The 14217-nt window shown below is 39.7% G+C and overlaps 1 protein-coding gene across 1 annotated transcript; it reads left to right on the forward strand.

The window, feature by feature from the left end:
* Window positions 1-4228: 4228 nt before the first annotated feature.
* On the forward strand, window positions 4229-13715 carry LOC139461943 (CD82 antigen-like). The gene is made up of 10 exons (XM_071243429.1): window positions 4229-4285; window positions 4868-4983; window positions 6342-6447; window positions 7119-7328; window positions 9909-9983; window positions 10303-10410; window positions 11127-11189; window positions 11367-11465; window positions 12387-12470; window positions 13550-13715. The coding sequence occupies exons 3-10, from the start codon at window positions 6382-6384 to the stop codon at window positions 13619-13621; spliced, it is 777 nt and encodes a 258-aa protein (XP_071099530.1). The 5' UTR covers window positions 4229-4285; window positions 4868-4983; window positions 6342-6381; the 3' UTR covers window positions 13622-13715.
* Window positions 13716-14217: the final 502 nt, after the last annotated feature.

Raw genomic sequence — 14217 nt, forward strand, 5'->3', positions numbered from 1 at the left:
CCCTGGAACTTAATCCTGACACCAGGTGACCGCGAAAACAGCAAGTAGGCCGCGGTCCACCTGCCGCACTCGCCAAATTCCTAATTCGTTAAGTCCACTCATTCCCGTTAGTAATGCCATTGGTCTTGACAATTATATTGTTCTGTGATCATATACAAAGCTTATTTTGAATTCTATATTCTCAAGAGCATTTGCAACTGACTTAAATGAGACATACATGTGTGCTTTGTCTGGTTGTGTCATATCCTCATCTCAATACAAACCTGCGGTCCTCGATATCGATTTCGACTTTATCACACACGATAAAGTTGGGTTATTCTGCATAAGTAAATAGCGAATCAATATGTAAACGAGTTACGCTTGTATTACATTCGATAAAGGTGACAGATACACAGACGTATGACTCAAGTTGCTTCAGAGAAAGATATGTCTGGAACCACAAAGGTCAAGTCTGATTCTGTTTCCAATTGTATTTCTTTCTTTCATGCGCTGTCGTGTCACAAGATTTTCTGGTCCATCGATCACTTGATTGACTAGTTTGTACTGCTTTTCGGAGTTAGGCAACACACTTACAATTTTTTTGCAAATTGTGTTAGTTGCCTGTGATCCCGATGGGGCGGAGCATACTTACCATTTTCGGGAACACCTGGTGTCATCTCTGATTTTTAGTGACCCACTGTACAACCCTCAATGTAAAAACTACTCTTAATGTAAAGTGAGTGAGTGAGTATGGTTTTACGCCTCTTGTAGCAATATTCCTGCAATATCACAGAAATGGGCTTCACACATTGTACCCATGACGGGAATCGAACCCGGGTCTTTGGCGTGACGAGCGAGCGCTTTAACCACTAGGCTACCCGACCGCCCCTCTTAATGTAAAAAGTTTTACATTAAGGGTTACTTGTTGACTCCTAATGTAACAAAAATACTATAAGAGTAACAACCCACACAAAAAATTACATTAAGGGTTAATATCGTACATATTGCCCCTTATTGTAAAAGATTCTTCAGAACAAAGTATAATTGGAAATATAGGGTACGTTTTGCTATTTTCACATTTTTTTATTGTTTTTGCTCGGTTTCTTGTGATTATTCGTAATAGGCAATAGCGTGACAAACTTAGTTTGCTCAGCTCTGAGAACAAGAGGGCCTATTATAAGAATGGCAAGCTCGTTATTGAGGACATGCCAGCTACTACTCTGGAAGGTGATGAGCATCAGATCGTGATGCAAGTTGAATATCGTCAGCTGAGGATCCGGAGCTGGTGCTGCCGTCAAGGTCGAAGGTTAACTCAGCCTCAGGGTAAAAACGGGTTGGCCAGGTCCCAGTTCGGGACGTATTCGGGAGGTATACGGGTATTATAAAATATTCACTGGTAAGATATGTTGTTGATGTTCGATACGGAGAAAATATTATTACTATTATGTTTGATAAAAGTATGTTGGGTTTCATTAGAGATATATTATGTGTATTTACATACATCCAACCGGAGAGATCGACCTGGTATGATCGTAATTTCAATTTGTCGGGATAACTTCTAAACTGCTACATCGATTTCCTTCGATCAGATATGTACGTAGGTGCAGCTACGGTGAATGCCATAAATTGGACGTGCATTTTGCTTTACTGTTTTCCTCCATGACATTTTTTAACAAGTGAGAAAACGATGCCGTTTAAGACATTGCAAATCGACAATGGCTGCGTTCTGAGGCATTGTTTGTCGAATATCAGGCCACCAACATTTTCCAATAACATATATCCAATTTATATATTTTGTGTAGTCAGGTTCAATGAACTACATACTACCTTGCGTTACTTTTTTTAGAGCGTGTATGTTGAAAGATAGCATTTACAGCTCACCTGGTCCGCACAGCTCTCCCCATCCCACCCCACCCCACCCCACCCCACCCCAACGCCGAAGATCAAAGGGTCATGAAATACGCTACAGGTCGTATGCCTTATGTTCTTTTTTCGCTGTTTTCAAACAGCAATGGTCTTGCAGGATACAGGATATGCTAAACTGCTATCCGAAAAGGGGGCACGGGTGGCTCAGTCGTCTAAGGCGCGGCGATTCGCTGTGTAGAGTTGCGTCCCTTGGGAACGTCAGAAACCTATGATTGTTGGTTCGAATCCCGGTTCGACTCGTTTATGTTTCTAGGTTTGTCAGCACCATTTCGTGGGTTTCACCGATAAGTGGTAAACGTCTGAGACCTGCATCACTTTCTTCACACGTTAAGCTGACACGCCGTGCTATAACTTGAATACTGTTAAAAATGGCGTTAAATCCAACTTGCTCACTCACTCACTCATATCCGATAAACGTATGACTTAAAGTGGCTATTTTTGATTCGACATGGTACTTGGGAAACCGAACTGGAATATCCTCAACTGTCATATCCGTAATACTGTTTCAAAATGTCCATTATTTTATTTCTAAACCTCTATTAATGGACCATTCAAACAACCCACCCCCATCTACGATTTGTCTGATCTTCTTGGTCTGATGCCTCCTTTCCGTCGTCATGGTATAAGGATAGTAACGGAAATGAGGTTACCTTGTATCGAAAAATAACCGTTGTGACACAGTAAGGTTGATAGAAATCGGGTAAAAGGGTAAGGGGTGATAAACCCTTTTATAAAGCCTACAGAAAGCAACCAGGTGGTCGTTGTAGAGAGGGAATCTAAAAGTGATTCGGCATATCTAGACAAAGTAACGATCAATTAAATCTGCGAAGTCTCATGAATGTTCGATAAGTATTATTTCATAGTGATCATGACAACCCTTAATGTAAAAATAAAATATTATGTATCACTTCAACCCTAAATGTAAAATAGTTTCACTTTAAGAGTATTTTTTACATTAGGGTTGCAACAAGGCTTAAATAATTTTTACATTAAGGGTTGTGACAACCCACTCATATCATTTTCAACACTATTGTGCCTTTTCCCGCCCAATGGAACCTGTTTCGGCGGATAATAGACTGATTATTCCCTGGCGTTGGCGTTTTAATAATGTGGTTACACGTTTCTGATATAGTTCCTGTTGCATTACGTTAGATGACTTGTGTTTTAGCGCATATATATAGGGGTACACATGAAATGCTATCGAGTATGAGGTATGATTGAAGCGTTGGTTCGTCAAATCAAAGACGGGGTTCAATAGCCATCTGTTGACAATGCGTAAAGCCTATGCTTGTTGTTTCACTCTATGACATTACTGGAACAAAGACGGCCTGAACCCATACTCGCTCTATATAACATATAACACTGGTTTCTTTATATTTTCTAGGGGCTGTCGGGTAGCCTCGTGGTTAAAGCATTCGTTCGGCACGCGGATGACCCGGGTTCGATTCCCGTCATGGGTGAAATGTTTGAAGGCCACTTCTGGTGTCCCCCACCGTGATATTGCTGGAATATTGCTAAAAGCGGCGTAAAACCATACTTACTCGCTAATATTTTCTACTTGTTCGTCCTTGTTTTACAGACATTGATTCTAGTTCCCAATGCCACACAGAAAATGGCTTTCAGTGTGTCTACAGTTGAGAATTCGTCAACTGTACCTTATTTAATATATATATGTACCTGTGTTGGGCCCGTGAACATCCGGGTTCACGGGCCTAGTGGACATGGAGTACGTGAAACACTATTGACGAGTCCAGTAATACACATTCACTGTGGATTTATTTTATCCTGTGTAACCTGCGCCGATCTCGCAGAAATGTACGCCCCTACATCTTCACCATGACGCTTTCATTCCTAACATCCATTGATTGTCACATGTCACTTTATTTTTACGCATTCGTCTATTGCAGCCCACAATGAATATTTTGACGAATATAATACTTTTAACAAAGCATGTGCACAAGAAATATGTTTTGGGTTTCTAAATAAAATTGTACATCCCCAGACAGTAAAGACTTTCCCCAAGACATATCTGTACGTGTTACTTCTTCTGCCCGACATCCTAGGAACATAAATTTTACAAGTCCAATACATCTGGTCACACTAAAGTCCGAGGGGCTGAGCTCAGAGAAAGTTTATGCAGGGCGTGGGGATCGTTAAATGAACAGTCGACTATGGATTATTTCACAGTCAACAACGTTACTACCTCAGACCCATTTCATATTGTGACAGTTCAATCACGCCATGCAATAATCCGAGACGACATATGCGGTGAAATGGCAACATAACTTAATCAATGTCAAACTGCTATTGCTGTTCGTGAGTACAGATACGCTGCTGTATTTGCCTCGACAACGCCGAAGATACAGGTAGCACATAACAGGTGAGACAACAACCTTTACCTTAGAAATTATGCGAAAAGTCAGGTATTCTCAGTGAGTTTGTCTCCTACGTGTCAACAATTGGTGGCCTTTGTATTTGTATTTGTATTTGTTCACTTTGTATTTGTGTTTAGGTATTATTATGTGACTGCGTAATGCCACAAAAACCGACTATATAGTTAACGAAATTTACAAAATGTAATACACATAACAGTCACAAGTAATTATTAAGCATACCAACATGAACCGCATACGCTGGATTTAGGTTAACATAGTTTATCATGTAATTTAATAGTATTTCTTTTAATTTCATGAGAAACAAATAGTTTTACCTTGAGGGTTCTCAGATGATATATGAAGATGAATAATATTGTCTAGTTTGTCATGTGGATGCTAGTATGAACACTCCCATGTCACATCAGATTCTTATGAATGACAAATACATGTCAGCCGTCCTGCATTGAGAAGATTTTTTTTTTGAGAAGATTGTGATTTTTTATACAATCTTTTTAACATATGTTTGAAATTTTATTGTACTAAACATTGAACCCTGTTATCAAGTCCGTCTTTATATATGGTGCCAGACACACCCCTACAAGTTCAGGTTCATCTCTTCACCTGATTCGGAGACGTCCGGAAGACGGAAGGACGACAGGCGAATAGACGTTATACACTTACTTGGACCATTGTTACTTGTGAGGTAAATGTTATAGGTTTTGATTTTTATTCGTATCATGAACATGCACAAACATTGTATCTGCTTCAAACGCAAGGCTACAGAAACAACATGGGAATATACGTTCAATTGTGTTATGTTGCATTGATATAAGTATATTGCATCGTGCATATTAGTCCTCATTGCCGATTGTATCCCTTGAGAATTCTATGTGAACGTACGTAAAATTTTGGGTAAAAACTTTGAGTTGGTCAAAGTACTTGGTCTGCCAACGAAACTGCAAACGATTTAGTTTTCGGAATGTCATTACTTCTGTGATGAAGCTAGGGGCGACAAGACCATTGCAGATACGAAATACTTTTAAAACGTGCTTCATTTCCTTCATTTAGAGGGTTACTTCAATTTGTCTGTGGAATCGTACTTATTGTAAAATAAATATTTTATGGATGACAACTTCTCTATTTATTACGATGCGACGTTTTGGCATAGAGACGTTGCTTGACAACGATATTAGGATCTACACTGAACCGTCGGACCCTAATGGGTACAAAAGTTGTCATCCATAAAATATTTTTTCTTTACGGTAACTTACCAACTACTAAAATGCTAATAAAGTAGGAATCGTATTGGGTTTTTTTTCATTTTCTTCGTATGTTCCCCTTCCAAAGTACGAATTATTGAAAGCAAAGGACAATGAGAGGTGGTTATTTTCAATTCTTGGCATGCGTTTGAAGAACACGTGTAATCAAATTCATAAATCAATCAGGTCACAGGAATAGAACGTAAGGGGTGAGAGCCCTTTTGCACAACTGCGATCCAGAGACTCGTTGCCCGACGTTTGTGGACTTCGGAGTTGAATATATTGTAAAATAACCAGCAACCAGCTCCATCAACGTAGTCCATCATAGCGAAGCTCAGAACGTTTCAGCCACTCCTCGTATGTTGATTTGCTCAAGGCCAGGATGTGTATTCAAACGATGTCTTTGAAAACAAAGTCATCTGACAAGCCACCGTCATTCATATTCATACCTGTCCTGGCCATACGGTGTTTCTACTTTTATATCAATTGATATGGAGCACAAATATTCCATATAGGTGAAACAGTATTGTTTTATGTATATTTTGGCTTCACTGTATCGTGGCATTCGCCTTCACTCTAGGAGGCAAGAATTTGTCCATATAAACCAATAGGAACTTCAAGTCATTTTCAACAAGAATATATGCCATGTTGAGCAGAAACCCTTTCAAATATGTTTATACTTAATTAACAGTGCTGCTAAAAACTTCTAAAATGTCGATGACTTTATGGTAAAGGTAACGAATTATGGGTATTTTGTAATAACGCTTTACTCAAGTTGAATAAACTCATCTATCTACAACAGTTACAACTGGACTTCCTTTCCTACGACTACTTATACAAAGATGGAGCTGGGCTGTTGTGGGAAAACCTTTAGCTGCCTCTTCATCTTCTTCAATTTCATCTTTGCGGTATGTACAGAAATTACCTCTTCCTTTTTCATGGTCAGTTATTTTATATAAAACATACTTTTCAAACCCTAAAATGTCAAATAAATACATTTTATGAAATATGTGTGCATGGTTTGATTTTGCCTTTTTAAAGTCTGGACTCTAGAAAACACACCTATAGGTAAATATAAATAGCTTGTTTGTGTTATCATTTTCAGTCAGTCAGTGGCTTGGACTCGTGTTGTTTTGAATTAATTGAGTATCAATCTTGAATACCTCAATGCACAAGTATTTCTTTTTCCAATGACCTTACAAATGATCTTTGTTCTAATGGGAGCCGAGGGATAGTAGGGATATCATTTGAGTTAACATTGTCAAAAGTGGGCTCACGGCATTTGAATGAACCGACCACATGTTTCTTTTTCATTTGGACAGTTAGATTTGATAATCTAGATTACTATACAACATAATCCCAATTCAGACTATAGGACATCCTAAAGCCTATTTCTTGTGTACCCTCGTCATGGTATGGTTAGATATTCCTGAACGTGACGTAAAACACTCATCACTCACCACAATACCGTCAGTTTTGTTCTCAGTCATAGATTTGCATGTTCGTGTATATTTTCTGAATATAGCACCCCACAAACTCTAATAAGTTTTACAATGTTTAGGCTCTTGACTCTTTTCAGGTTGTCGGGATGGCCACTATTGGTTTTGGAATTTTTATCAAGGTTCACCCTTCACCAACCCAATTCCTAACTCAAATTGAGCTGCATGGATATGAACAATATCTCAACAATAGCGCCTGGATCATTATTGTCTTCGGTGCCCTTGTGTTGCTTGTCTCATTCTGTGGCTGTGTCGGAGCTTCCAATAAGAGCGAGTGTTTGCTGGGAATGGTAGGAACAAAGAACATGTTATATGTTGTCAATATAGATTGACAGCAAAACACGGATGATGATTCACCACATTATATACTGAACCGCAAAGGAAAGGTCATCCCAAGTAGCATTGCATGAAAAGTTGTCATTTATATATCTGTGTAATTTTTGTCAAAGTTTCTAAAATTTAACAATACCTTGTCCGGAAAAATGAAATTTGATGATAAAAAAACAAAGCAGATGACAAATAAAACCGATCGTCTAAACGCATCACGTCAACGGGCATGGTAACCCGATGCACGTGAGTTCCGTGCAAATTGAAATGTACTTGCGTTCCCCTATTTCTTGCCCTATAAAATTCCACCCAGATCGGATAACATTCATTCCTTATTGAATTGCTACCAAATGCCAAGATTGACAAGGAATCAGCGACACCAAGCCCTTTGACGATTGCAAGATGGACAAACAGCCCGGCAAGTAGCCAATGCATTTCAAGTCCACGTAAGGTCAATATACAGGCCCCAGCAACGGCACCGGTACCAACACTACAGATGACCGACCACGTAGTGGAAGACCAAGGGTCACCACCCGACGTCAGGATCGTCAGATCGTGCGACAGCATCTTCAAGATCGCTTTGTAACTGCTGCGGAAACTGCCCGATAGACCATGGGGACACACCAGCGACACATTAGTGCGGACACCGTGTGTCGACGATTGACGAGCAGACACCTCCACTGTCACAGGCCACACCGAGGACCCATTCTGACATCACGTCATCGCAGGGACCGTCTTCAGTGGGCAGCACAGCACCAGCATTGGCATTGCCAGCAGTGGAGAAGAGTCTTCTTAGACGAGAGCCGTTACTGTATCCCAACAGCAGATGGCAGCGAGAGAATCTGGCGACGTCGTGGGAACGTTATTCGGATGCTTGTGTTGTTGAGAGAGACTCATTGCGTGGTCCGAGCATCATGGTGTGGGGTGGAATTGCGCAGAGGGTCGGCCGTGTGGTCTTCCAGACCATCGGTCCAGGGAGAGACAATGGTGTCACAGCAGCTCGGTACATTGATCAAGTCTTGAGACCACACGCCATACTTCATTTGGCACGTCGCCGTAACCACAAGTTTCAGCATGATAACGCCCGTGCCCACACCTTGAGAGCAACAAGAGACTTCCTCCAGGAGAATGGCATCAGAACCATGCAGTTGCCTGCCCTCAGCCCCGGTTTAAATCCCATTCAGCACCTGTGGGACGAGATTGAAAGGCGACTGAATGACGTTCGACCAAGGCCGACAACTGCAGCTGAACTGCGTCAGGCGTTCCTCGGAGTGTGGGCTTAAGTGCCTATGGCCTTCATCAACCGCCTCATCCATTCCATGTATCGACGTTGCACGGTAGTCACCAATGCACATGTCAGACACACGGTATACTGACTTGTGATACCACTTTCTCAGAGACTAGTGTTGTGTTTCACTTTCAGAACATTTGACATTTTAATTGCAACCTTGATGATCAGTTTTGCCAAGTTTCATCTTTTTAATATGTCGCAAAGTATGTTTACAGTGTTTGGACAAATAAGGTTTGTCATATATCTATCCATGGTGACGTTTCTTTTGCGGTTAGTATATATTAACCAATAGGATTTAAACAAGAATAGCTCACGACAGCGTACATTGCCACAACTGTGTCCGAACACGCTTGTGAATGAGAGGAATGTTCTCTGACACAGTAGCATCCAAGCAAGTATAATGGTTCATGTGTGCAAATTCCCAATACAGACACCAATAACAATAATCACGTTTCATATACATCTATGTTCCCTGGTCAAAGCATGTTGATGTACACAGAAGTGGTCTTCTTTCTCGTATCATATTGAACTGCATTCTTTCACACATTCAAAGATACATCGTTTGGGGATATGAGGACATGTTATTTTTCAATGAAGTGTGTAATTTGAAAGCACCCTTTTTAATCACATTGGGTTGTTAATATCCGTGAGTGGATCAGACAATTCCGTGAGTTGTAGTGTATGCAACAATCAACTATAGGATACGTTGAAAGAGTGTTCGTGGATCCAATTTTTAAAAAAGGCATAACACCAAACTGTTTCGGTCATCAGTCGGGTTGTACAACAGGAACACCACCTAGGGTATCCTTTAGAGGTACCCCTACGGTGGGGAACATCATGGTAATTGTAGCGGACTATTCTGGGACCCAGTTGCAGACTGGGAAACAAGCTCTGTTCCATATTGCTTGTCGTAAGAGGCGAGTACAACTGGCCTGAGTGATCAGAATGGGTTGTTGCCCTTTCTATGAACCATTGATATGTCTGTACCATAGTGGATTATTTACAGGTCGTCATTATATAGCTGGAATAGTGTTAACTGTGACAAAAACAACATTCACTTACTAACTCACTTCTTTAATATGGATTTTCTTCCCAATATCCCACCTGTTAAATTACATGTTTATTTTTCAAAAGTAATTTTGTGTGGCGTTCAACCCTTCCAGTACACTGATGAACCAAGTTTCCGTAACTGATTCTCTTTGTGTTTTCCAGCGCAAATTCGTATGCTGATAGTATACTGTAACTGTTTCAGTACATCACCTTCTCGTTGATCATCAGCTTCGGAGTTCTAGCGATCTTTATTTCCACAATCGTTTACTTTGTGCGGGTAGGTCTAAGCTACTTATACATTTTGTAGAAAGTCATTTTCGTTATCCTCGAATTTAATGTATAGAAAGTAAGAACCATATTCAGGGCGAACCTAGGATTTAATCATACGATCATAGAATATTTTCCTTCCTACATGTAAGGTATGCCTCTTTTCACAGCACCTTAATAGATTGAGCCACACTCTTCCCCCATCAGTTGTAATCCTAGCAAATATGTAGTCGCTTTCATTTGTTTCACATGAAGTGATCATTCACAAACTTATACCTGAAGAACAGGATCTCGACATCATGAAACATTATATGTCTAAATGTTTTCAGTTTGAGGACCTCGACCATTTCACTGGATCTCTTACAAAAACTTTGCAGACCAAGTACAAAGAAAAAGCTACCGAGTTCACAAAGCCTTGGGATTATGTTCAGAGTCAGGTAATATCTTTATTGTCAAGAAAGTAATGTACTGATATAGGAAGAGGAAAACTTTCCATAATGCTATGTTAACGAAGTTATGTGCTCCGTGGTGCTCTTATAATTGCTAGGATGTCCGCGTGGTCAGATTAAATATTGTACTCAATATGTAGTGAACGTTGCAACTGAAAGCCCCATCGATAATATTAGCCCTATTGTGTCAAGAACAAAATCCTCTTTTCGAGGCAAGGGAGTTTAAGTGACTATAAAAGTCCAGTTTCCTTATTTGCCGAACTTGAAATATCGTGGATAGATCGTAGCTCCACCAGTACATCAAATAACTTGAGCAAGATGATTGAAAACGCATAAAACGTTTGGAAAAACATCTGTCGACGCTAAGTTGACGGTACACATTCTTTGCAAATCCTGAATTCGACCGAAATCTGCACGGCAGGATATAGATTTCGTTGCCCGACATTTTATTGGAATATGCATAGGCTTATTAGTCCAGCTCAAATATAACTCCAGCCTTGCTCTGTAACGTTGGAAACTGGACTTCTACAGTCAGTTAACTCCCTTTCCCCAGGAAGATGCAACAAAAATATAGATTCATAAACATTGTTCACAACTTATAAAGACCATTCATTCAGTCAGTTGTTATTTTCTTTACGCTCGTAATAGACTACATGTACCATCACCGATCTCTCTGACACATGTCAATGTCATTATATTTACAGTTCCAATGCTGTGGTGTATCCAGCTACACAGATTATGATGCGGTGTTTACTGGCAATGATAAGGTGTGTACTATAACTTCGCTGACTTCAAAGAAGCATTTGCGAACAGTTCTAAAGGTCTGTCCAATGTTCGACACAATAACTCCCTTTTGTGGCTTTCTGATTGTTTCTGTATTTGTAATCTGGAAATAACATACAAACAGCCGACAGATTGTCATCATAATAAGTGTTATGTTAAAGGGTAAAGTGCCGCCAAGCTGCTGTGCATCCTCTGACAATGGCACTGAAGCTCCTGAGGCAGCAAGCAGTGAGTCCTGCCCGAATGATATGTATTCTGAGGTAAGACATGGATGTACGGAAGATGATAGAGGTAATAGAAGGGGTTTATCTTAATAGTTGACAATGAACACCTACCTTTTACATAAAAAAGTGATCCAACTTTTCCGAATTAACTCTTCTGTTGTCACGCCTGCGTCATTTACATCAATACAGCTGTATATATAGGTTTGTGACTACCTCTTGAATAGTGTGTACATTTAGTATTCTTATTGCCACGTCAAATTTGTATGATACACATTCCAATGTCATTCCAACACTATCTATATTATGCGCTGTTTACTGTTATATGTTGTGCAGAAATATTGGTTTCTTTATGGACAAGGTCGTACAACTAAATGCGTTAAAACACATGAACATGATCGCATGAGGTCACCAATTGATTGATTGACATCTTAACCAAAGTGGCCTTTACACATAATATTGACAACTGTGTCTGTCATTTGCCACATTTGTGTCCGCATTACATCATGTGTTATGGTACACATGTGGAGGACAGTTCTACATCTGACACATGACTGACCAAAACGATATTCGTCGAAATTCCAATTTCGGTAAATACACCCCAAAAATCAAACGGCATGACTTATTTGAGTAATAAAATCATAAATAATTACTTCACTCGTCCCCGTCAAATACCTGTGTACTTCAAAACGTATCCGACTCGATTTCTCTATTTGTAACAAATCTAACGATGATTCATTTAGTATTGTACATATCATATGCCAGGTATGATAAATGAGTTACCCATGTATGATAATATGATCATATCATCAAAAAAGGTCCACATATAGTTCTTGTGTTGTATATTCAACGTTATGTTTACCACAGTGTTTGTTCACCGGTTTACACTGCATGCATGCGAACAGCTTGTAAGATCTTGATAATGATGATACTCATGTCTCTGTGTTCACAATCTTGCAGGGTTGCTTTGGGAAACTTCAAGTCATTCTACATGATTACAGCAGTTTGCTTCTTGTTGCTGAATTCTTTATCATTACTTTGGCAGTAAGTATTTTGTTACGATTTCACGTCAACTAATCTGTTTCAGGTAATTAGCTGGGGTTTCAACCTATTACTTTGTCACAAATATGTCAATATCAAAATAGATATTTAATTGTATATTCAGTCGGTCAGATAAGCCTTCAAGTCATATGGTTAAAGATTAAAATGGTGTTCCGAACAATGTCATGGTGACAATCCCTTAAAATGTCTCCCACGTCATTGGTATGTTCATCGAGAATGGTGTAGCGAACACAGTCATGGTGACAATCCCTTAAAATGTCTCCACGTCATTGGTATGTTCAACGAGAATGGTGTACCGAACAAGGTCATGGTGACAATTCCTTAAGATGTAATTACCTCGACCCGTGAAGATCCGGGTAGGGAATAGTTCTTCAGCAACCCATGATTGCTGTAAGAGGCGACTATGCATGTTGTCAGAGGCAACTAACAGATATGGTGGTCAGGCTCGCTGACTTGGTCGATGCATGTCATCGTATCCCAATTGCGTAAATCGATGGTCATGATGTCAGTCACTGGATTGTCTGGTCCAGACTTGATTATTTACAGACCGCCGTCATTTAGCGGGAATATTGCTGATTGCGGCGTTAAACAACAAACAAATAACCAAAACATCAAAATAGGATCACGAGAGTATTTGTACAGATTTTCTGGAATGTAAACTAAAAAGACAATACTGCTTCTTGGTGATAACTATACATGTGCTGTGAATTGTAAATTAATGTCATGTAAAAATCTTGTTACATTTGAACGGTGATTATTTGACTGAAAAAATGCCCTTTACATTGATACATTCTCGACGTTAGTTTACAGATCTGGTGTATCTAATTGTGTTTGTCAAATCATCGTGAAAACCTTTTGTTGTGAACGACAGAGACTATGCTGTATTATGAGTAAAAGCTGTATGTCTCCAAAGATGCACTTTGACAAATGAAAACCACGAGAATAAGATTGTACCACTTTAAAATAGGTGAAGAAATAACACTATAAAATATTTGTCTGAAAACGCTATAAACACTGAGGTAATTGTTTGGTAATGGAAAATTTAATGTCTGTTTTTACAGATAATCGGGATCATCATTGCTGCATGTCTCTGCAGAGGAAGTGGCGAAAAAGATAATTATTCCACGCTTTAATTTTTTTTTCTGCAGATGCTCTTCCCATTTACCCAATGAGCATAAGACCTTTCATAGAAAATATGAAAGAATTCGTAGGGAACAACTATTTGATTTTGAGGAAGAAGGGTGGGTGGGGTGGGGTATGTTGATGGTGGTGGTGCTGTGGGGTGGAGGGTATCCTGGAATAAGATGAAGAGCGGGTCAAAATAATTTGTTTGAACTGATGCAGTGGCAGGAAACGCATTCTGCCCCTAATATGGATCCAAGCACACAACGCACTCGTATACTAAATGGTTGGTCCCTCGACATAACTTCAAGTGAATGTGTTAATTTTAAATGCTACGTAATTACAAGGTTGGAACTTATTGTACGTCTTTCACTGTAAATTCTGTATCCACCTTTCTCGAACAGATTGGCATAAACAATTGGAAGCATGGACTCTATTTGCAGAATTGAGTACATAAGAAGTCCAGAGATCATCTGGTCGTGGACTCGAATACACATTCGCACTGTTTTATTTCTTGGTTTGTCAGCACCACAGCTGAACTTCCATATAGTCTTCATGATTTCTAAGATACTACTCAAAGCAGCATTAAACTCACTTCCATGCGATA

This window comes from Haliotis cracherodii, unplaced genomic scaffold (assembly GCF_022045235.1).
Source record: "Haliotis cracherodii isolate W230 unplaced genomic scaffold, xgHalCrac1.p SCAF_15, whole genome shotgun sequence".
Lineage (NCBI taxonomy): Eukaryota > Metazoa > Mollusca > Gastropoda > Lepetellida > Haliotidae > Haliotis > Haliotis cracherodii.

Excerpts from the sequence above, each read along its gene's own strand:
- LOC139461943 (XM_071243429.1), top strand. The coding sequence starts at position 6,382 with ATGGAGCTGGGCTGTTGTGGGAAAACCTTTAGCTGCCTCTTCATCTTC. Across the intron at positions 7,329-9,908 it reads GCGAGTGTTTGCTGGGAATG|TACATCACCTTCTCGTTGAT; the intron begins GTAGGAACAAAG and ends TAACTGTTTCAG. Across the intron at positions 9,984-10,302 it reads CAATCGTTTACTTTGTGCGG|TTTGAGGACCTCGACCATTT; the intron begins GTAGGTCTAAGC and ends AAATGTTTTCAG.